The sequence below is a fragment of the Papaver somniferum genome, chromosome 3 (assembly GCF_003573695.1).
Source record: "Papaver somniferum cultivar HN1 chromosome 3, ASM357369v1, whole genome shotgun sequence".
Taxonomy (NCBI): Eukaryota; Viridiplantae; Streptophyta; class Magnoliopsida; order Ranunculales; family Papaveraceae; genus Papaver; species Papaver somniferum.
The window spans coordinates 103,419,007-103,442,590 of record NC_039360.1 but is presented as its reverse complement, the minus strand read 5'-3'; the positions used below and the strand labels follow the sequence as shown (position 1 = coordinate 103,442,590).

Sequence of the window (23,584 nt, the reverse complement as noted above, 5' to 3'; positions counted from 1 at the left end):
AGAGAAAGAGGAGTTGCAAAACCTAAACCTAAAAAATAAAGTCGAACCTTACCAGTTTCAGAATCAACAAATCTGGAGCTCAAATCACTGAGTTCAAATCTCTAACTCAAAATCCACTTGCAATTGAATCCAAACTCGAAATTACCAAAAATCGAAAAACAAAAAATCAAATCGATCTCTGAATCTGTATGAAATCAGTTGAAATCAAAAGAAAATCGTGAAAGATCTGTTGATACTAGTGGTGGTGCTAGTTGTGGTGGCGATCAAATCATATTTTCTGCTTCAAATAACTGCAGCCTCCTCCTCTTCAATCTCAGTTCAGAAACAACTTCATCTTCTCGATCTATTCACAGTTCATCACACAAAGAAACCAAAGAAACCAGATCTCTCAATCGCCATGAATCTGATTTCCAAACTCAATTTTCAAACGACAAAGAAGAAGATAAAGTTTGTAATGACGGACATAATGGAGGTGGTGGTGCTGGTTGTGGTGGAGGCGATCGAGATGGTGGTGGTGATGGGAACGATGAAGATGGTGGTGGTGAGAGCGACGGAGGCGATGGAGATTTATCTACTGGGTTAATAGTTAGAAATAAAGAAGAAGAAGAATCCGTGGAAGGTTAAACACAGAATTACTGGTATTAAGTTTTTAATGAAAATTCCAGTTATGCCACTAGGGATATTTGTAAAGTCTGTTAGGGATATTTGTGAAGAGCCATTAGAAAGAGGGACAATAATTCAATTTCCACTATTATGTTTATATATTATTTGTATATACAATCATGTATTTATACAACAAAGTCAAGTGTTTTGATCCTAAAAATTAGAAAATGATGCTACATGTGTATAAATTTCAAAAGAAAAGAAGATATTGTTTGTTTATACACGCCGAAGGTCAAACAATCAATCAATATTAAACACATGACACAATCAAAATGCATTCTTAGATTAACACATGCTCAACTAAGGGTATACGTGATGTCATTTCCAATAACAAAACCCTAATAAATACCTAGATGATTTATCTAAATGTTTGTCTTTCTTAATTTAGTTAATAATAGTAAAAATAAAGGAAAAAATTTAACTGAAAATGAAAAAAAATGCATTAAACCCGAGTTATTGGTGCGTCCAAACCAGACGCGCACAGGAGCGCAAATTAGTGCGTCGGACACGTGTCGTGTCAGCGTCCCGCGTCCGACTGAGTTGGATGCGGACACTGCCCAAAAAATGGAGCGTCCGTGCAACCCAGCAGGCAGGTGAAGCTAGTACTCGGGTTTAGTTCCATTCTGGTTCGGTTCTTAAAGTCCCTTCAAAATTTTTTAGTCTCCCTCCATTCCCTTTTTTCCCGCTCTCTTCTTATTTTTTTTCTTTTCAGGAACGAAACATCAAAATGAAATGAAGGTGTATGTAAAGTTTTCATCATCCACCACGTGTACAGGAAGAGACACGTGGAAGGCATGCAAAACAAGATATCAAAACATGATAACAAGCATCTCATCAGAAGATGCCACCGGTCAGCAGATCTGACGGTCAGGGACAGAGGATCACAGAGGTATGATGGCTTAGAGGAGCACCAGATAATACCCCTTGGGTGTTAATACACCCAATCCCGAGGAAGATCCAAGATCAACGGCTGAGAGGAAGTTTGACTGACACAGATGTGACCAGACAAAGAGACACTTGTCTGACACGAGCAGACATCCATCTACCCGCATTAAATACCAAAGAGATATACACGTGTCAATCAGCTCGTGGAAGAAGCGAGGATAACCCTTCGTATTCAAGCTTAGGCCGCAGCATATGCCGAAGACCTCTGCGTAATGGGCACAAAGCACAAGAAGATAAGATTACAACGGCACCTCAGAAGTAGGACCCACGTTCCAACCCTATAAATACTCCTCTCCACTAAGAGAGAGGGGGTCGACCAGTCCAGAGAAAAGATAGAAGAATATAAGAGAGAGAAATAGGAAGAGTAAGTGATCCCCCTACTTCCGCAGACCTATGTGTACTCTAAAGTCATTTGACCATCTTTGTAATCATTCAATACATAGTGAAACACCAGCCCCGTGGATGTAGGCCTTAGTGCCGACCCACGTAAATCTTTGTCTCATTTATATTTCAGCACTTTACATTCAACATTGAACTTCATGTGCTTTACATTTATGTTTGATTCTCTGTTTACCCCTTTTTATACGAACATTATTTATGATAATATTCGACTAGACAATGACAAGCCCGAAGGCTTAGAGTCGATGAATCGATATAATCATCCCCTTTACATATACGACGTACAATTTCAGAATTAGAATGTATACGAATATTGTTTGTGAACACGTGGATGGCTTCGAGATTTATGTGTTCACAATCTGGCGCTAGAAACAGGGACTTTGTCCCGATAAAAGATTTATCTTATCATGTGATTTCACCTTAAACGCGCATTATGGTTGTGCCCTATTCTGGGTTCAGCGTGCTTTCAAAACTTTTTTTATTCTGGGTTCATGGCCTTCATTTTCACAAACACCATTTCAAAGCAGGCAAATCCACGGCTATCTATCACAAATTTGCACGTGAGGCGTTTTTCTTTTAAAACTAAGACTTAATAATCCAGATTCATGAGTTCTCGCTACGGATCTTCCTTTTCAAGAGTTTTCCTTTTCAAAAGTAGTCTGAAAACAAGGTCCATGATTGTTTATTAGAGGATTTGTATTGCGAAAACTAGACCGATGGAGTCTTTATGTTTCTCTTTTATTAAGGCCCTTGGGCAACTCATTTCTTTTTATTCCACAAATTTTGCGGATACGAATGGCACTAACCCGATCCTCGTGGATATCTTTGGTTCTCTTTATTTATTCCCCTATGCAGAAAAAGACTAAAAATGGAGAAGATACTAGAGGCAGGAAAAACCAAAGCCTCATCAAAGGAGATACCGAGGACTACCCCGGTCATGACCCGAAGCAAGCAGAAAGGAGACAAAGCTAAAACAGCTACTCAGAGGCAGGATGGTGCGGAAATCACCTCACCTATGAACACTAACTCCATTGCAGCTGCGGCTCTCAAAGCAGCATCCACAAAGAACGATGCAACTGTTGCGGCCCTCCAGGCTACAGAAGCTAACAAAACTTTGGTTTCAAACCAAATCCATCAACAAAGAGAAGGGGTGGCAGAATCTATGACACATCAGCCCGCACATCCTCCAGTCTTCGGAATGTCATCAACCAACGGTCAGAATCAAACCATACCAGCGGTTTTAGTACCGCGGGTAGAAGCTCAACCGAGGGGACCAAACTTGGAGATACCAACAATTGAAGCTGATCCTCTACCACCCTTAATACACACAGTAGACGAAGGGGGAACTATGGTCGTAGGGGTACAAGCCGGAACTCCCAATCATGGATCTAACCAGTCCCACCGACTGATGGTAGAGCTCGAAGAATTGAAAAATAGCCAGCAGGTCTACGCAGATGTCGTAGCTCATCTGGCCAGAGAGAACCAAGACTTGAAAGATAAGATTGCCCAAAGCACGAAGACCATCCAACAACTGGACGAAGCAAATTCTAAGGCACCAGAGCCTAATCGAGACCGAAGAATCATCCTAGCAAACGCCGCTAGGGGAAGCAGTGCATCCGATCCGGATTATGCCGCCGAAGACTCAGACTATTATGACAGTGAAGATCGAAGAAACAAACGCTCAACTGAGCACGAGAACGTGGGACATTACCGCGCAATGGAAGAGGTGCGTGATGAGATGATGGCTGAGATCAGGCAGTTAAAAGCCATACAAGGCGGAGGAAGTCTTGAAGAGGTGATGAAAGAGGCTAACTCCACGCCCCTAACTCATTGCCTGGAAAATACCCCCATTCCGCTAAAGTGCCCTGTCCCAACTTTTGAATGCTATGACGGATCTAGTGATCCCGCGGAACATATCCGGTATTATAATCGTATCTTAGCCCGGTGGAGTCAAAATGACGCCGTCCTCTGTAGGTATTTCCCATCAAGTCTGAAGGGATCGGCTTTGTCTTGGTTTGACAACTTGTCACCTGATTCCATCAACTCCTACGATCAACTCGCAGAGAAATTCTTGAGAACCTACATGTACAACAAAGCTGTCAACACCGGAATGGATAAACTTTTTTATCTGGCAATTGGTTACAAGGAGAAACGAGGGAATACACCAACAGATGGCATAAGATCTTCCAAGCCATAGGGAGTGTGGATCCCGTAGTAAGCATCAACTGCTACAAGTGGGGATTAGACCGAATGAGTCCACTGTTTGTTGAGATCCGCGGAAGCGTACCTAAGACAGAAGGAGATCGTCGAATAATTATTGAGAAGTATGCTCGTCTTGAAGAAATCCAGCTTGAGAACCCGTGGGCACAAACGCAGAGGTCTCACCGTACCAATTCCGCAGAACAAACCAGCGGGGCCAAAAGAAATAGCTCAGTGGAACGACCGCACGAAGATAGTAAGGAACGAAGAGATGAACGACAAAAAGACAATCGAAAATTCGAAGATTAGGTTTACACGAAGCTCAATGCTAGCTACGCTCGGATCTTGCGAGAGATCAAAGGAAGGTAAAATTTGGAGTGGTCGTGGTCTAAGGGAAAACAGCCCCCGAGGACCGAGAAGTCAAAAGATTACTGTGAGTATCATTGCTTCAATGGTCACCAGACCGAGAAATACAAAAACTTCAAAATAATGATCCAAAAATTGATTGACACTGGCGAACTCAAGAAATACATACGAAAGGAAGTCACCGAGGACAGATCCAAATGAACCAAGCAAGTCCAACTTCCAGAGGGAACCGCACAATCAACACCATCTCGTGTTCCGAAACCGTAGGGCCCTCACTTACAGCGCAGATAGAAAAGAGGCTACGAAAGCAATTCGAAGACCACTGCGAATTATATAAGATTGATGGCGTAGAGGTGGTCGAGCACGAAGAATGGATGGACGCACCTATCATCTTCGATACTGAAGATATCGAAGAAGATATGGAAGACCATAACGATCCCTTGGTCCTCACACTACCAGTGGCCGGATGTAACCTCAAAAAGATCCTCATCGACGGGGGAAGCTCAGTGAACGTTATATTCTACGACGCCTTCAAACGGATGAATCTCCATGATGAACAGCTGATGACCTCTTATTACACCATCTACGGGTTCAACGGAGCGCCCACAAAGCCATTGGGAGACATCGTGTTGTAGGTGAACGCCGGGCCCATGAAAGTAGAAACACGATTCAGCGTGGTAGACGCCCCCTCCCCCTATAACGCCATTATTGGACGAAAGTGGGTACATAAACTCAAGGGAGTGGCAACAACTTACTACCAATATATCAGGTTCCCTACACCCGAGGAAGTAATGGAAATCAAGGGAGATCGGGTCTCTTCAAAAGAGTGCCAGGCCACTCAGGATCGTATCAACAACGAACAAGAAGAGCAGCGAAAAACCCGAAGGATCAAAAATAAAGAAGCTGCGAAAGAAAAGGCCATAAACCTGTTCCTCAAGGAAACCGCAGGGAAGGGCTTGACAAAAGATGATAATGTCCTTAACACAGAGCCAAGTACTTAAGCAGCCAACGAAGGACAGAAACATACCAAATAACAATTAAAGAACGTCCCAGTCCTTGGGGACCCGAAGCCGGTGTTCACACCAGTGGAGACCGTAAAAGAAATCAACATAGGAACGGAAGAAAACCCGAAGATGATCAAAGTAGGGACCATAATGGACGAAGAAAGAGAAGATTCCTTAACCAAATTACTTAAAGAATACGCGGATGTATTCGCCTGGAAGTTAGGACACATGCCGGGGATTGATCCAAAAATAATCCAACACGAGCTTCGCATCAAACCAGGCACGCCACCTTTCAGGCAGAAAATAAGAAAAGTTGCACCAGAGTACCATAAGGCAGTAGAGAAAGAACTTCGGAAACTACTAGAAGCATGCTTCATCAAGGAAGTCAAATACCCTACATGGATCTCCAACATGGTCATCGTTCCTAAGAAAAATGGAGGGGTTAAGATATGCATCGACTTTACTAACCTCAACAAGGCATGTCCAAAAGACAGCTATCCCCTACCGAGCATTGATAAACTGGTTGAAGCAGTGGAAGGGTACGAAGAGCTGTCATTCATGGACGGATATTCTGGTTACAACCAAGTAGCCCTGGAAGAAGAAGATCAACAACACACATCATTCTACACCCCGCATGGCCTTTATTGCTACACTAGAATGCCCTTTGGACTTCGAAACGCATGGGCAACTTACCAGAGAATGGTTGATGCTATCTTCAAGCCATGGATTGGTAGTACCCTAGAATTCTACGTTGATGACATGCTCGTCAAAGGTAAGCTGCGCAAAGATCACCACCAGGACCTGAGAGATATTTTCGAAGCAATGAGGAAACATCACATGAAAGAAAATCCAGAAAAATGCACCTTCGGTGTCACCTCAGGGAAATTTCTCGGATATCTGGTAACAAAAAGGGGTATTGAGGTATACCCCGCGAAGATTCAGGCCATAGTGGAAATGCCATCTCCGGAGAATTTAAAAGAAGTGCAAAAGCTCAATGGGTCCTTAGCAGCCTTGGGCAGATTTATTGCCCGATCCTCGGACAAATGCAAATATTTTTTCAATATTCTCTAAAAAGGGAGTAAGTTTGAATGGAACGCACAATGTGAAGAAGCCTTCCAAAGAATCAAGAAATACCTGGCTTCAATTCCAATCCTGCAGAAGCCTGATCCTGATGAGGTTTTGGCATTGTACATAGCAGCGACAGAAGACGCAGTTAGCGCAGTGTTGGTCAAAACCAATACGAAGATAGAACAACCTATCTATTATGTCAGCAAGACCGTCAATTCAGCAGAAAGGAATTACACGAAGATCGAACAACTCATCCTGGCATTAGTATGGGCTACTCAAAAGCTGAGAACCTATTTCCTAACTCACTTCATCCGCGTCCCATGCAAAGCACCACTGGAAGCAGTCCTCAAAAGCGCGGGAAAAGTAGGGAGAATAGCCAAGTAGAACACCCACCTGGACCAATTCAACATCATTCATGAAATTCAACATTCCCAAAAATCCCAAGTATTGGCGGATTTCTTAGCAGACCTCCCCCTGGACAACAATGAAGAGATTAGGGGCATACCAGAAGCCGACGAGGAAAACAAGGATCCAGTTAATGTCCTCGAACCCACGAGTCAAAGACGATGGGAAGTCTTTGTTGATGGTTCCAAAAATAAGGAAGGGGCAGGAATAGGCATTGTCATCACCACCCCAACTGGAGAAAGGATCGTACAGGCACTCAGGTTAGAATTCAAAGAGCATACTAACAACATCGTCGAATACGAGGAAGTCGTACATGCCCTCCGCTTGATAATAGAGATGGGGGTAACTGATGTAAGACTGACAAGTGATTCGCAGCTTGTCATACGGCAAATAGGGCTCGAATACAATGTGTACGACGACACCCTCTCAGCTTACATGGCCTTGGTCCAAACATTGGCATCACAAATTCCGAACATCAAGTTCCGGCACTTATGCAGAAGGGATCTCAGGCACGCGGATGCCCTAGCATATATATCATCCATGCGGAAGGACAAGAATATCGAAGCTATCAAAATAACAAGGGTATACGAGCCTTCGATTGCATCACAATTTTCCTTTGCTACAAATCAAGATACAGTGGAAGAAAATATCGAAGATCAGGTGGGAGAAGACATCCATAACGATTTTGACGAAGAAGATATCCTGTCAAGAGCAAATCAAGACGAAGATTTCAGCAACGAAGATGATTGGAGAATGAGGATTCATGCGTTTCTCAAGGATGGAACCTTACCCGCGGATCATAAACAAACCAGGAAAATAATCTCCAAAGTAGGAAGATATGATCTTCGGGATGGGGTCATGTACAAGAAATCTTTCCTCGGAACACTACTACGTTGCTTATCCAGGAAAGAGGGGCATCGAATTCTAAACGACATCCATTATGGTGACGCATGGAATCATAGCGGCATGAGATCACTAGCCGAAAAAGCAAAAATGCAAGGATATTACTGGCCCACAATGATACAAGATGCTGCAAGAATGTACCGATGATGTGAAGAATGTCAGCGTTTCGCCAAAAAGATACACCCACCAGCAACAACGTTGAATTCTGTGGATAGTCTGTGGACATTTGCAAAATGGGGCATAGATATTGTTGGGCCTCTCATCGAAGGATTAGGGAAAAGACGATTTTTGATAGTAGCCACGGACTACTTTAGTAAATGGGTGGAAGCCAAAGCCTTAGTCAGGATCAGAGACGTGGACGTATTTACTTTCATATTCCAAAACATCATTTGCAGGTTCGGCATACCAGCGGAAATCGTGTTCGATAATGGTAAACAATTACAGGGGAAAAACATAGACATGGTCTTCGACACTTTCAAAATAAGGAAAAACAAGTCCACCCCCATATACCCTCAAAGAAACGGACAAGCGGAAGCTACTAACAAGACCCTCGCCCTTATCCTCAAAAATAAATTAGAAGAACACAAGGGGCGATGGTGTGAACAGCTACACAATGTATTATGGGCATACAGGACAACACGAAGATCTGCCACTGGGGAGTCCCCGTTTCTCCTCACTTATGGAGCTGAAGCAGTCATCGCAACAGAGATCCTCATGCCAACCACAAAGACTGAAGCATGGGAGAAAAATCTCACAACAGACATGATGTTAGAGAGACTGGACGACCTGGAAGAAAGGAGGGAAGCAGCATTGCAAAAGATGGAAAATTATCAACGGAGATTAGCGAGAGAGTACAACAAAAAGGTTAAGCTTCGAAATTTTGTAGAAGGGAAGTATGTGCTAAGAACAATCCCGCAGTATCAACGAGAGAAGAAATGGGGAAAGTTAGCACCTACATGGGGAGGACCTTTTATAATACACGACATTGCGGGAAACGGTTCCTATTATCTTCGCAATCTGAAAGGCGAGGTCCTCCGACACCCTTGGAATGCTAAATGGCTCAAACCGTACTACCCATAGGAGCAGCGCAGCTTTGCATCTGCGTGAAGAATACCAGAAGAAGAAGGCAGCGTAACAGCTCTACATGTTTCTATCTCTGTACGAGGAGTAGCAGGCCTCAACCTATCAATCAAACAAATTTTTTGGGAAATCTTCAAGCAAATGAAATGGTCAAAAGGCTCGCTGGGTGAACGCATGTACATTACATAATAAATTAACAATATTGGGGAAAGTAATTAATCTACAATCTCCCAGGGCTCCCCTATCAGTGTCTATGAGTGTAGGACCAGGGGGAGGCACCCAGCAGAAAGAGATACCCAACCAATTTGAAGGCAGCGGGTTGACGGAATGGGTGCATGTAAATATTTCAAATAAGCATCCCATATCCTAGAACGCTGCCTCGGCCCCCACTGTTTGGGAATCCTCTGGCCCAGGATTCGCCAGCGGGGTGACAGGTCTCAAGACGATCACGAAGGTATTTACCTTCGATGTCGCACCCAAACACTCTCAACTTTTTACAAAGCAAGTTATTTCTAGTTTAACGCTTCACAATACTTAAAATAAAAATGAATTGATAACGCAGGTATGCCAAAGGGATGATCCATTTCATAAAGAGTTGATTACAAGTTCAGCAAATAAGATAAAGCAAGAAACACATCAAAAAATGATCCGAAATTATATAATCAACAAGGATCAACTTTCTATGACTAATAAAGAAATCTACTTGGACGATACATCTCCATCAACAGGGTTTTCTTTGCGAGATGAAGGTACGCTACCACCTGAAGAAGGCCCAGAAGAACCAGGCAAGGGCGCGGGAAGGGGACGACGCGGATAACTATTGACAAGACCATGTTCGACTTTAAGATCAAGTTCAATCTTGTCTAGTACTTTGTTGGTCTCTTCAGCCAACTGACATCGAGCTTTATAAGTGATAACAGCGGTCCGCTGGTTGTCCTGAGACAAGAGGCAATCTCTGCTGCTTCCTCACGAGACGCGGCCAACCCTTTGAAATAGTTGGCTTGTCCTTCCTGCTGCACTAAGCCAGATTGAGATTTTTTAAACTCATCATTTGCTGCGTGAAGCTGTCCCTCGAGTGCTGAAAACAAGAAATACCAAGGGGTTAAAACGAAGAAATAACAGAATCACACTCGATAAAACGAGGTTATACCTTCGACATTAGCCAAAGCCTCTTCATACTCATTAACAACTGCATCCCGAGCCTCATCAAGAAAATCATATTCGTCGGATAGTTTCTTATAATCCGTTTGAAGGTTCGTAAGAGAAAATTGACTCGCGTCTAAGTCTATCTGCTTCATTGAATCCAAGTGACCAAGATGGTTGACTTCATCATTCATCTCCCCCATCCTTTTATGGAGTCGATACACATTCACTTCAAGATCTCTTTCAGATTCCACTTGGCGAGCAACATCAGCTCGAGACGCTGCTAGGGATTTACTAAGAGCACCAACCTCAGCCCTAGCATTATCTCTTTCCTCGGTAAGATGCAGCATACTATCCCTAACCCCGGGGCCTAAGAAAGAACTAGCCTGTTGTAACTCTCCTTACAAAAAGCGCACTCTAGCCTCTAAGTCCGAAGCAAGTCCTCGAGCTTCACGCAGGTTGTCACGCGTCCATAGCAGCGTACCATTAAACAGACGACGGTCATGATTGTACTTATTTTGCATATTAACCATCAGTGTTCGCTTTTCACGCCACTCAGATGCTAAGGCGTTGTGCTCATCAGCACGAGCATTCCACTTTACGGCTTCGCTTTTCAACTTACCCACCAACTCTGCAATGCGGGATTTCTGTCGTTCCCTTTCTTTCCGAAGCCATATGAGCTCGGGGACTCCACCCACTGAAGATAGGGTGGGGAGACTCAGACAGAACACCAAAGTACAAATAGGGAATCACGAGGAGTAAAAGACCAATAAAAAATACGAACCTGTGAGGGACGATACATTTCTACGAACTTGCTCTAATTCGTTGCGGACTATATCAAGTTTCGAACGGAGACTCTCCTCAGCATTACCCAGCCACTCCTTTTCCTTCAGGCGACCCCTCAGTTCACTTATTTCCATCTCGGCCGCAGATAGTTCTTCTTCTCTATGACGAAGCTTAGCCTCCAACTTTAAAGACTTTGCTTTAAAGAATTGGTATAGAACATGGTTAAATTGTTCGCTCCTCATCATCTATGTCACAAACAACAAACATTATTATACCCAAGGGATCGGATATCACAAAGAATACAATGTTCGGATATCATGAGGGAATCAGTACAAGGATTTACCTCTAAGACACGCTGCTGGGAAAAACCGTACTGGTACCCATCAGCTATGGCCATCATATCAGCAACAGAGGAGGGAGGGTCAACCACTAGGTTAGCTTCCGAAGCTCTCAGATTCTTTTCCCACATTTCAGCAACGCGGGCTTCAGAAGACACTTGCATCATTTGACGAGTATAAGTGTCAGAATTCTTCTCACCAGGGACCACTGGGGCAGGGTTGGGGACGAACATCAGATTTTTCTTCTTAAGCCAAGCCAAAATGGCATCTTCGCCTTCAGGAATTAGCGAGTAAGGGAAATCCTATGAAGGATATTCAACCGCAGACTTCCCTTTGGCTGTTCTCCCCTCACTCGCGCAAGTCTCGACATCACCAGCCTCAGTATGACCACCTGCGTTTTCAGCCTGCTGACCGGTGGCATCTTCTTTACCAATATCCCCAAGCACATCCTAATCATCATTTGGGGAAAGCAATGAGAAGTCTTCGGCAAGACCCATGGAAGCATTCACATCAAAGGATTCCCCCGCGGAATATATCCTACCAAAAGAAAATTCAGTGGAAATAACGGGCAGAGTACCCACACCAACAATATTATCGCCAACAGGGGAAGATCCACCCCCGCCAGTACCACATACGGTAATATTACCCTCAGACTCACCATCACCACCCGCGGCAATTTCTTCTTCACCATCACCACCCGCGGAAACCTCTTTTTCACCATTACCACCTTCGTCATCAGGATGAGAAGTATCGGTACGCTCTTCTCCATCGGACATTTCTTCATCCTCAGCATACCCTTCGTTTACAGGACTCGTAACCTCCTCATAAACCTCAGCCTCACCGGTAACCACATTAGAAGATTGTTTGGGTCCAAGTTTCTTCTTCTTCGACACCTACAAACCAGTACACATCCCCAGAAAGGCTCATTTTTTTCCCTCACTTCAAAAATGAAATTTATTTCAAGCAAGGAAAAAGGGGCAAATAGAATAGAGAATATAAGAAGAAACTATACCTTGGCGGCAGCATCACTCTTCGGTGGATGGGTAGCACCAGAACCTTCCTCCTCATCTCCATCAACAACATCAAGAGCGTAAGAAAAATTCATGCCCGCGAAATTCGGATGCCAAGGACAGAAATCTCCATAACGATCAGGAGGAGTTTCACGAGGCTTGTTGTTTTCAGAAGGACGCCAACCGCGCGGACCAGGAATCCAACCATAAGCCCAAGGACCAACTACCTCAATAACAGTAGCATGCCATTCATAATCATGGTCACGCTTAATCCTTTCACGAGCAGGAAAGAGTTTCTGTTTAGCAGATCCCTCAGTACCAGGAACATACTTCAGCTTGGCATCACTCACCTCACTCAAAAGACGAATTTCACCACGAGGAGCAGCAATGTTACGAAGACTAACACTCCACGGCTTACGGTTTCTACTGTTGACATAATCCCCAAAGGAACTGTTAAAATTCTGAGGAGTGTACCACTCTCTCTCAGCAGGATTTGGAACATAGCAGGTCATCATAGTCTCTCCCTTGCTTCGCAGGTAACATTCCTTCAGTGCACGAAGATAATTCCCAGATAGTTGTGACACGGAACGATTATGAGTGTTTGTGGAAGAGCCTTCGCGACTAGCCAGCATGTCATAATAAAAGGAGTCACCCGACTTATATAGGGGCAACATGAGACCCGCCTCGAAGGCTCCAACCGTAGTCAATAGATGAAACTCGTCAAACTGATACTTCGCAAGGAGCTCGTAAGTGATATCATCGTCAGGGGCATAGAAGCGAACCTCAAAAGCTTGAAGCTCATGTTTTTCCTTGAACATCTCAAGATCAATATGCTTGAAAGTGACCTTCTTCTTACCAACTGAAATGTTGCGTATCACGGGGACAGTTTCTTATTCGTATGCGGAATCAGAAGTAGGACTCAATTACGAAGCTTTCCTTTTAGAAGGAATATTTTTAGACGGATCATCTCTCGACATAGTACCCTTGGAGTACTTACCTTTGAAAGAAACCGTGGGAGGAGGCGGCAAAGATTTCTGCGGAGGCACTGAAGGAGGAGCCATAGAATGAAGGGGCGGAACATCCAATGTTTCATTACGAGGAGGAGGAGCCTGCGTACTCCTAGAGTCATCACGAGGAGGAGCCTGCGTACTCCTAGAATCTTCACGAGGACGAGAAGGGGCGCGGTTAACAGCATACCTAGACCCAGAAGGACCCTTCGGCAAATCCCCTTTCTTAGTAGGCAAAGCCTTCGCACCAGAGGAAGATGAAACCCTATGACCCCGAGGATCTGATTGCGAAGACTTGTAAGGACCTTCCCCAAGTGGAGATCTGTCAGAATCTCGACGCGGAGGGGATCTTGGCGGACTAGACGGCGGGGTTTGGTAAGGATCCTGCGGACGATCAGACATATCTACAAGGAAACACAAAAACAGTTTAGAGAAGAATACGAGGAGATCACTAAAGATCAAAAAACCCATAATTGAATGGTTCATCCGGATAAACATTAAAAACCCTAAGAACTAAAAATAACCAGAAATACCTCATCAAACTCCAGAGATAATACTTAGATACAGACTCACAGACTTTGTAACAAAGAACAGGGGCAAGCATATATGCTTCGACATGTGTGTTCTTCATCACAAAGCCAAGAATACAGCAACAGGAAACAAACGGGTAGATACATAGATAAATCAATGATGAACAGCTAATGAAAAAACCCATACCTGTATAGAAGAGGACGACAAGCACCAACCACAGTCGAAGAAAGGAGGATCGGAGATATCAAAAGCTAGTTGTCTGTGATACAGGGGCAACAGCAGTCGAGAGCGAAAGAGACAGAAAATTGAATGTTATTATCTTCCTCACAAGAATGACGATAATAAATGACTAAAGAACAAGAATATAAAACAAAAAAAGGATGAACACTGACAAGAAGAGGATGAACACTGACAAGAAGAGGATAAGAGTTTTTTTCACATTCTCTTTCCTATTTATAAAGCTATGGAAGACAATAACTATCCCTCGTACCAAGGAGCAGTTATGGAGAAAGTTAATGCAAAGTGGGAAACGTGCCCGTATTTATAGGGGAAGTTATTTCAGGAGAGATAAAACGTGTAGGACGACCTTTCTTCTTCTAAATTGCAAAATACGCCCAAGTCAGAAGAAGAGGGGCAAATTGTATGTACACTTTTCATCATCCACCACGTGTACAGGAAGAGACACGTGGAAGGCATGCAAAACAAGATATCAAAACATGATAACAAGCATCTCATCAGAAGATGCCACCAGTCAGCAGATCTGACGGTCAGGGACAGAGGATCACAGAGGTATGATGGCTTAGAGGAGCACCAGATAATACTCCTTGTGTGTTAATACACCCAATCCCGAGGAAGATCCCAGATCAACGGCTGAGAGGAAGTTTGACTGACACAGATGTGACCAGACAAAGAGACACTTGTCTGACACGAGCAGACATCCATCTACTCGCATTAAATACCAAAGAGATATACACGTGTCAATCAGCTCGTGGAAGAAGCGAGGATAACCCTTCGTATTCAAGCTTAGGCCGCAGCATATGCCGAAGACCTCTGCGTAATGGGCACAAAGCACAAGAAGATAAGATTACAACGACACCTCAGAAGTAGGACCCACGTTCCAACCCTATAAATACCCCTCTCCACTAAGAGAGAGGGGGTCGACCAATCCAGAGAAAAGATAGGAGAATATAGGAGAGAGAAATAGGAAGAGTAAGTGATCCCCCTACTTCCGCAGACCTATGTGTACTCTAAAGTCATTTGACTATCTTTGTAATCATCAATACATAGTGAAACACCAGCCTCGTGGATGTAGGCCTTAGTGCCGAACCACGTAAATCTTTGTCTCATTTATATTTCAGCACTTTACATTCAACATTGAACGTCATGTGCTTTACATTTATGTTTGATTCTCTGTTTACCCCTTTTTATACGAACATTATTTATGATAATATTCGACTAGACAATGGCAAGCCCGAAAACTTAGAGTCGATGAATCGATATAATCATCCCCTTTACATATACGACGTACAATTTCAAAATTAGAATGTATGCGAATATTATTTGTGAACACGTGGTTGGCTTCGAGATTTATGTGTTCATAGAAGGAGTTTCACTATAGAACTATCTCTCTATGATTTTCAAGCTTCCATGGCACAGAATTATTCGAACCCCTTTTCTGTCTCTAAAACTGGTTCGTTACATGTCGTGCGAAGAAAATCTCGTTATACAAACCATGAATTCTCTGTACCAAGACTTCTCCACAGAAAAATCTTATATGAGGTACTCCCAAAGTCTCTCAGAAGCCATGAAAATATGTGGAAAGCAACGTTCAATATTAAATGCTAAAAAACTCCATGGTCATTTGATATCTACTGGTTTCATATCTTCAGTTTTTCTGCAGAACCATCTTCTTAATATGTACTCAAATTGTGGTTTAATTGAAGATTCTTCCCGGGTTTTCAATGAAATTGATAATCCAAATGTTTTTAGTTGGAACACAATGATTAATGGGTTGTCAGATTTGGGTATGATAGAGAAAGCTAGACAACTGTTCGATGAAATGCCGGAAAGAGATTGTGTTTCCTGGAATACTATGATGTCTTGTTATTTTCAAAATGGGAAAGTTGAAGAAACCATTAAGGTATTCTTTATAATGTTTAAGGATTATATCTATTGTCCCGATTTGTATTCGTTTTCGTATGTGATTAAGGCTTGTGGCAGTCTCCGATTGTTGAAACTAGGTTTGGTGTTGCATTGCCTTGTTGAGAAATTTTCATATGGCGAAGACCCATTTATTCAAGTGTCTATTCTTGATATGTATGTTAAGTGTGGAGCTGTGGATTTAGCTGATAAAGTCTTTAAGCGGATTCAGAGTCCGAGTTTGTTTTGTTGGAATAATATGGTTTATGGTTATTCAAAAGCATACGGAGTAGGACGAGCAATTGAATTATTCGAACAAATGCCTGAACGTGACACTGTGTCATGGAACACTATCATTTCGATCTTATCACAACATGGGTTCGGAGTAAACACTCTTTCTATGTTTATGGAGATGTGTGCTCATGGATGTGAACCAAATTCTGTGACTTATGCTAGTGTTCTTAGCTCATGCGCAAGCATTCTTGATGTGCAATGGGGTAGACATATCCATGCTCGGATTGTTAGATCTGAACCAAGTCTGGATGTTTTTGTAGGTAGCACTCTGATTGATATGTATGCGAAATTTGGGCATTTGGAAACTGCAAAGAGAGTGTTTAGTAACTTACCAGAAAGAAACACAGTATCCTGGACTTCTCTAATTGGAGGTTTTGCTCAGTTCGAATTTGAAGAAGAAGCTTTAGTATTATTTGATCAAATGAGAAAGGTAGCAGTGGCCTCGGATCAGTTTACAGTTGCTACTATACTAGGAGTCTGTTCAAGTAGAAAATATACCTGTTTTGGAACTCAGCTCCATGCTCATTCAATCAAGATAGGACTTGACTATGCCATTCCTGTAAGTAATGCTCTTGTTATAATGTATTTTAAGTGCGACAACATTCAGATGGCCAATCATGTTTTCAGGCACATGCCTCTTAGGGATATAATATCATGGACAGCAATGATCAGTGCATATTCTCAGAAAGGTGACATTGGAAGTGCGCGTGAATATTTTGACAAGATGCCACAGAGAAATGTTATAACATGGAACTCAATGTTAGCTGCATATATACAACATGGGCACTGGGAAGAAGGTCTGAAGCTGTACAAGGTGATGTTACTGCAAGATAATGTAATGCCTGATTGGGTAACTTTTTCAACTTTATTCGGTGCATGTAATGATTTTGCATCATTGCGACTCGGCAACCAAATTATTGCTCAAGCTGTGAAAAGTGGGTTTGATTCTGATGTCTCTGTTGCAAATGGTATCGTCACCATGTATTCTAAATGTGGACAGTTCGAGAAAGCACGAAAGGTATTTGATTCGATTGTTTATAAGGATCTGGTTTCTTGGAATGCAATGATCACATCATACGCTCTAAATGGTCAAGGAAAAAGTGTGGTTCAAATTTTTGAAAATATGTTAACATCAGGTGTCATCCCAGATCACATAAGTTACATTGGTTTGCTGTCAGGTTGTAGCCATTCGGGACTTGTATCAGAAGGGAAATATTACTTTAATTCTATGACCAAAAATCATGGTATCTTGCGGAGTTCTGAACACTATACATGTATAGTTGATTTACTTGGAAGAGCGGGGTTTTTAGAGGAGGCCAAGAAAGTAATCGAAGAGATGCCTATTCAACCAGATTCAGCTGTTTGGGTTGCTCTACTTAGCGCTTGTTGTACCCACGGTGATTCAAAGCTAGCAGAATATGCAGTCAAACATTTGCAAGAGTTGGATTTGAAGGATTCTGGTAGTTATGTGTTGCTAGCTAACGTCTACGCAGAAACAGGTGACTTGAATGGTGTGGTGAAGGTGAGAGCAATGATGAGAGACAGAGGAATCCGTAAGAATCCAGGGTGTAGCTGGATTGAAGTGGGAAACACAGTGCATGTGTTTACAGCAGATGACGCAAGCCACCCACAAATTAACGAGGTTCATAGGATGGTGGAGGAGGTTCTTAAGAAGATCGAGGATACAGGCAAGTATGTGAAAGACTACAGTTCTTCTCGATATCGAGGCTGTCACAGTGAGAAGCTTGCAGTAGCTTTTGGACTAATACATCTTCCTTCTTGGATGCCAATACATGTGATGAAGAACCTTAGGATTTGTTCTGATTGTCACACAGTCATAAAGCTGACATCTCTTGTTACTGCTAGAGAATTGGTTGTCCGAGATGCAAATCGTTTCCATCATTTCAGAAATGGAACCTGTTCTTGTGAAGATTACTGGTAACACCGGGTGGACACATTCTTGTAACAGCAACTATATCTTAATACAGTGGCCAGCCAAAACATTTCGTTGCCCATGGATTTGTAAGGACTGATTGAAACTGATCTATTAAACAAACTTCAGGTTAGTTCGTTAGCAGAAAAGTGAAAGCCTTTTGGGTTATTTCATCCAGAGTTCAGTGAAGCAATACCATAACTCTTGATAAGTTGTATTCAATTGATCATGAAGACCGCAAAGCATTTTTCCCTTCAGGCCTCGGTTATCGGAGGGGCTTTAAATGAGTTTCTGTTGGCTGATTATTTATTTCTTTATTAGTGTATTGAAACTGAGAACACTTTGGAGAAACAGCCGCAGATCATTCCTTGTAAAACTCTAAACTTTTAGGTCCTGTTTGGTATAGTTTTCAAAAACAGTTTTCTGTTTTTAAAAACAGAGAAAACAGAAAACAGGAGAAAACGCGTTTGGTAAAACGCGTTTGGTAAGGACATTTTCAGAAAATGTTTTCTATCTGTTTTCTGTTTTTAAAAACAAAAAAATGAAAACAACAAATTATTGTTTTCTGTGTTTTCTCTTTTTTTCTTTTCTTTATTCTTTTCTTCTTTTCAGAACAAAGTAAGAGATGGGGAATGACTGCAAGTGAGTCATGGCTAATATCACTATCTCTTAGACGAATCTTTACATTTGATCCGATTTAGTTGGTTTTCCTTGTTTTCAAAAACAGTTTACCAAACAATTTTTAGAAAATGAAAACAAGGAAAAAAGGGTATGTTTTTAAAACAGTGGAAAACTATTTTTGAAAATTGTTTTTCAAAACTGTTTTTCAAAACTGTACCAAACAGGCCCTTAGATACTCATATTGTAGAATGCAGAAACAATACCATGCTTAGAAACCAAAAAAAAGGGATGACATTTTCTTCAAATATGATAAAATCTCTGCAAAGTAACCTTCATCACACTATAGGATAATTATGGACTTGTAATACATAGAAGTAAAAGATAGTCTAAACAAAGTAAAGTATTAAACGAAACTGTCGATCAATGATTTCCGCATCTCATCTTTTACGAGACTAGGTTGGGCTTCCCTCAACTTGAACACACTTTCAATGACAGAGAGTTCTGTTGCCGTAGTGTCTGATCCACAGAATGCAGTCCAGTCATTAACAATCATACCAGCACCAATGACTTCGCTACCTCTGTTCACCGTCCCAGCCACTAAAGGAACTTGAAGAAGAGTTGACAGTTCATCCAGGTCTTCAATGGATGTATGGGGATGAACCTGTTTCAGACCAAAAAAGTCAAAACATCAAACAAGAGTAGAAAAGAATGTCTTTCAATAATTAGTAACACCAAATGATATCTTTCAATACATTAACATGTTATCTTACCAATCCGCCTGTGTTAGAGAAGGTACAGTAACTTCCCACGAGAATATTTCCAGCAATAGTCTGCCTAAACACTTCAACTCCTAAAACATCTGCGATAATCTCCTCAGTATCCTGATAATATAATTGAAACCAGCACAAAGTTACAACAAATACTCGGTCTAATTTCTAAGTCATATTAGTGGTTAGTATTTTGACAATTCAAGAGAGACGTTATATTGCTTATGGTAAGGCAACTAAAATAATTGTAAATAATTTTTTTAAAATTCTTCTCATAACAAAGTTCCCCAATACAGAGTATATATCACATACCCTATCAAGATCAGTATGTACAAGAGCAACATGGTCGTTACAGGCAACGCAATTTCCCAATGCGGATAGTCTCTCGTCAATTCTCTGAACGACAACTTCATCTGGTAAAATATTCCTCAAGTGTTGAAGTTCTAAAACAAAAATGAAGAATAATATTTAGGAATCTGAACTGCTTTCTGCTCATTGATCTTTCAGATGTATGATTGTTGATAAAATAATGTGAAGCATGAACCAAAAAGTAAGAGATCAAATCACGTTAACTAATAAGAAACCGAACTAATAAGAAACCAAGATTGTACTAAGTATGAAGACTGATAACAACAGTAAGTGCGAAATCAAATCAGCCAAGACACTGAAATGTCCTGTCAAAAAGGTTTTCACTAACCCTGATCTGTTGTAGTGTGCGGCACCAAAAGTCCATTCTTGTTTCCTGCAACCAGAACCAAGCATCAAATCAAGCATGTATCAAAGAGAAAATTTGATAGTTCAGGGGTTTCAAATAGACGTAATGGTTACACTCCCTATACTTACCAGCACATAAACGCCCAACGATCCTAGTGCCACCTATAGAGGTTTTGACAACAGGGATGTGATCTGCTAACTCAGATTCAAATGTACTACAAAAACAGAAATAATAAAATGAATAGCCGAACAAACAAATAAACATGACAAATATATCCACAATAAATTCGCAATTTTGGTACACAAACCTATAAAAGTTCTCAGATCCTCCAATTGCAACCAAACAATACGCATTGGTTAACTTTGAGAACACCCCAACTTCACAATTGTTCTCAAATTGTAGACCTACATCAATTTGATTAAGTTTATAACTTCATTTACCAAACATGAACCAACTCTAATTTTATTTAATAAATTCAACTTCAAAACTTACGGGTTGCCATGATAAGTACAAGTTAAATCCCAAAACTTCCAACTAATAAAAACCTGCAACAAATTCAAGAACAAATCAATGGAACTGAAATTTTAGACCAACAAACATAAGATTTTCACTCACAAAGGAAAAAAAAAATTAGTACAAAATCTGGGATTTTAAACAAGCAAAAATGAACAATAAAATTTGAAGTAACCGAACAAGTTCAAAACACATTAACAAAATAAATCTCCTTTACCATACACATACAGATGTAAAACCCTAAAATCTCAAATATATCATGCTTAAACAAACCAACAAAAAAAGCCTAATTCAGAAACTGTAAAACCTCTGTAGAATTCCAAGAAAAGGGAACAGCAAAATGGAGGAACTATCAGTATCAGTGTTTTTAGGTTACAATGGTTGAGGTTTTAGGATTTTTGGCCTTTTGTACCTCTTCCGCTGAAGAGTTGCAAACCCTTTGTCTTTGTATTTAACCTCTTAACTTTGCTACTGTGTTTTGAAATATTGGCCGTTGATATAAAGAATCCTGATTTTAGAAACTGTGAGATGGAAATGCCGTGGTGCTCACGTCCACGTGGTGTTATGGATGAGGAAGGCGGATAAAGACAACGTAGTCTCCTTGGACACCAAGCATGCGTCCGAAAATAGTCAAACAAACGGTGGTCATATGTACATGGGTGTCTACAGGTCGGCCGCTGATGGAGGTTTGAACTTTAGAGGTCGGAAATGTTTTATAGAGCGTACGGATACCAGTAGCAGAAATCAGAAGCAAAAGCATTTTTCTTAAGAAAAAATTGGTTTTTTTGATCGTGGAAGTCGTTTTGAAATAACGTATCCGAACTGATTTTTTGCTTTTTGTATTCTAGAAGTCAAAAAGCTACTTCTAAGTGTGCATCCAAACACCCTATATCCACTGAAAATATTTATTCTTTCAAGGAAAAGTACTTTAAACAAGGTGCCTTTCTACGTGAACCTTAAAACAGGTCTTGGAAGAGTATTAGTAACGAATTTGAGTTTATTCAGAAGTTCAATTTATGGTCCTCGGATTAAAGTAAACAGATCTTCATACAGAGCAGTTGACGATTGATAGCAAGGATAATCTGAACAATTACAGATAATCTTCATCCAGTACTGCTAGTAGTTTTAGTATTTATAGTTTTATTCAGATTTAATTGATGAAGGCAGCCGGAGTTGGCACGAATTGGTCTTTAACCTTTTTGATTAAACCACTTCGCAAAAAATTCCGAGCATGAGAATTCCTTTAACTAGTGAAGAAAAATCGGTCTGGACACAGACCAAAAATGGTTGTTTCACAGATAAATCTGCTTACCATACTTTATACAACACGAAGTATCACAATGGAAAAATCTTCAGGTCATATCCACTAGTATTATATGAACTCTGGTCAATTAATATTATTCCTAGAGTCGGATTTTTTATCTGGAAATGTCTTGAGGATATATTGACATCTAAAGAAATAATAAGCAGAAGAATCCCACAAAAGAACATAAATTGTACCAGGTGCAGTGGCGATACTGAGTTTGTAGTGCATATGATATTGGAATGTACATTTTCAAGAGATATTTGATTTAGTGCAGGATACACGTTTGATCAAGTTCATTGTGAAAATACGAGGGTATCGAGTGCCCCACCGATTCTTTTGCAATAACCTATTTCATACATAACTTGTATAATCTTATCGTTATTAGCGTCTCAAGATTACTTAAACAAGGTGATGTTGGATATAATCTAGATTACGTAATATATTATAGGAATCGATCCAAGATGTTCTTAACATACTAGTGTAACTACTGTAGTTATAAAACAATTATGCAACATATGTAAGTTAAAACACAGATGCACAAGATTTTATTAACGAGGAAAACTGCATAGCAGAAAAAACCTCTGACCTAGTCTGATTTTGAATATTCTCATGATTAATCCAATACACAAATGCCGACCTGCAACCTCGTGTATTTGAGACAAAATTAACTACCCATTGTTACTCAGCTATACAAGAACTTATCTAGAAGATAATTATACCAATTAGTTAATAAGTAACTAAAAAAAAAACGAAAACTAAAGTGTGATTCTTAGTTCCCACCAACGATACTACTAGAAATTCTTGATCCCAAATAAGACTTTAAATAACGCTTTTGTCCGGTACCAAATCGAACTTACTTATCCCTAATTGAACAATCAACTACCACACAGTAAATATGTCAAATGGAATGAGTTTGTGAGAATACAAGCTCAACTCACTACACCACCTTTTGTTATTAGATCTGGAGAAAAAAACTATTACAACTTTTTTGTAAAGGCAATGTTTTGTTGTGAATAGACGTATTACAATTTTTTTTTTGCAACAACAATATAGATGTTACGAATTCGAGTTGTAACGGCCTTTTATAACAACATCGGGTCATTATTACGTGGATTTTCCTAACATGTTAAAATTATTATGATTTTTTTGTACCAGGATAGTTGTAACAGTGGCCAGCCGTCACTACGTATCATTTTGAAACAGTTAGAAGTCATTACTACGTGGTATTTTATAATAATTTTCAATTGTTATAAATTTTTTAGCAACACCAAAAAGGTTTACTGCCAGTTAATTTTGACCAGGTCAAAATTAGTCATGGTCAGTCCATTTCTAGCCGAAATTTTTTCCGAATTCCAAATAACTTGCATAAACCTTAATTTCATCCAACCAACCACATTCAACAATAGTTTTAATCAATTCATTTAAAAAAATAGTATAATCATTCTCACA

At 40.9% G+C, this 23,584-nt stretch overlaps 2 protein-coding genes across 3 annotated transcripts; one reads left to right on the top strand and one right to left on the bottom strand.

Moving 5' to 3' along the window:
* The first annotated feature begins 15,403 nt into the window (after positions 1-15,403).
* LOC113357005 (pentatricopeptide repeat-containing protein At2g13600-like) lies at positions 15,404-18,564 on the top strand. The gene has a single exon (XM_026600258.1). It carries the CDS (start codon positions 15,478-15,480, stop codon positions 18,220-18,222), a length of 2,745 nt encoding a protein of 914 aa, XP_026456043.1. The 5' UTR covers positions 15,404-15,477; the 3' UTR covers positions 18,223-18,564.
* A 538-nt stretch (positions 18,565-19,102) lies between these two features.
* On the bottom strand, positions 19,103-21,292 carry LOC113357004 (eukaryotic translation initiation factor 6-2-like). Of its 2 annotated transcripts, none has more exons than XM_026600257.1 (8): positions 21,242-21,292; positions 20,809-20,861; positions 20,624-20,720; positions 20,445-20,530; positions 20,299-20,343; positions 19,914-20,044; positions 19,605-19,715; positions 19,103-19,495 (listed from the first exon to the last, which is right to left on the bottom strand). In XM_026600257.1, exons 2-8 carry the CDS (start codon positions 20,816-20,818, stop codon positions 19,238-19,240), a joined length of 738 nt encoding a protein of 245 aa, XP_026456042.1. In that variant the 5' UTR covers positions 20,819-20,861; positions 21,242-21,292; the 3' UTR covers positions 19,103-19,237. The 2 variants fall into 2 exon arrangements, with proteins under 2 accessions (XP_026456042.1, XP_026456041.1); XM_026600256.1 differs by having other exon boundaries at positions 21,137-21,288.
* Positions 21,293-23,584: the final 2,292 nt, after the last annotated feature.

Excerpts from the sequence above, each read along its gene's own strand:
- LOC113357005 (XM_026600258.1), top strand. The coding sequence starts at position 15,478 with ATGATTTTCAAGCTTCCATGGCACAGAATTATTCGAACCCCTTTTCTG.
- LOC113357004 (XM_026600257.1), bottom strand. Across the intron at positions 20,531-20,623 it reads GGATCTGAGAACTTTTATAG|TACATTTGAATCTGAGTTAG; the intron begins GTTTGTGTACCA and ends CTGTTTTTGTAG. Across the intron at positions 19,716-19,913 it reads TACATACTGATCTTGATAGG|GATACTGAGGAGATTATCGC; the intron begins GTATGTGATATA and ends TTATATTATCAG.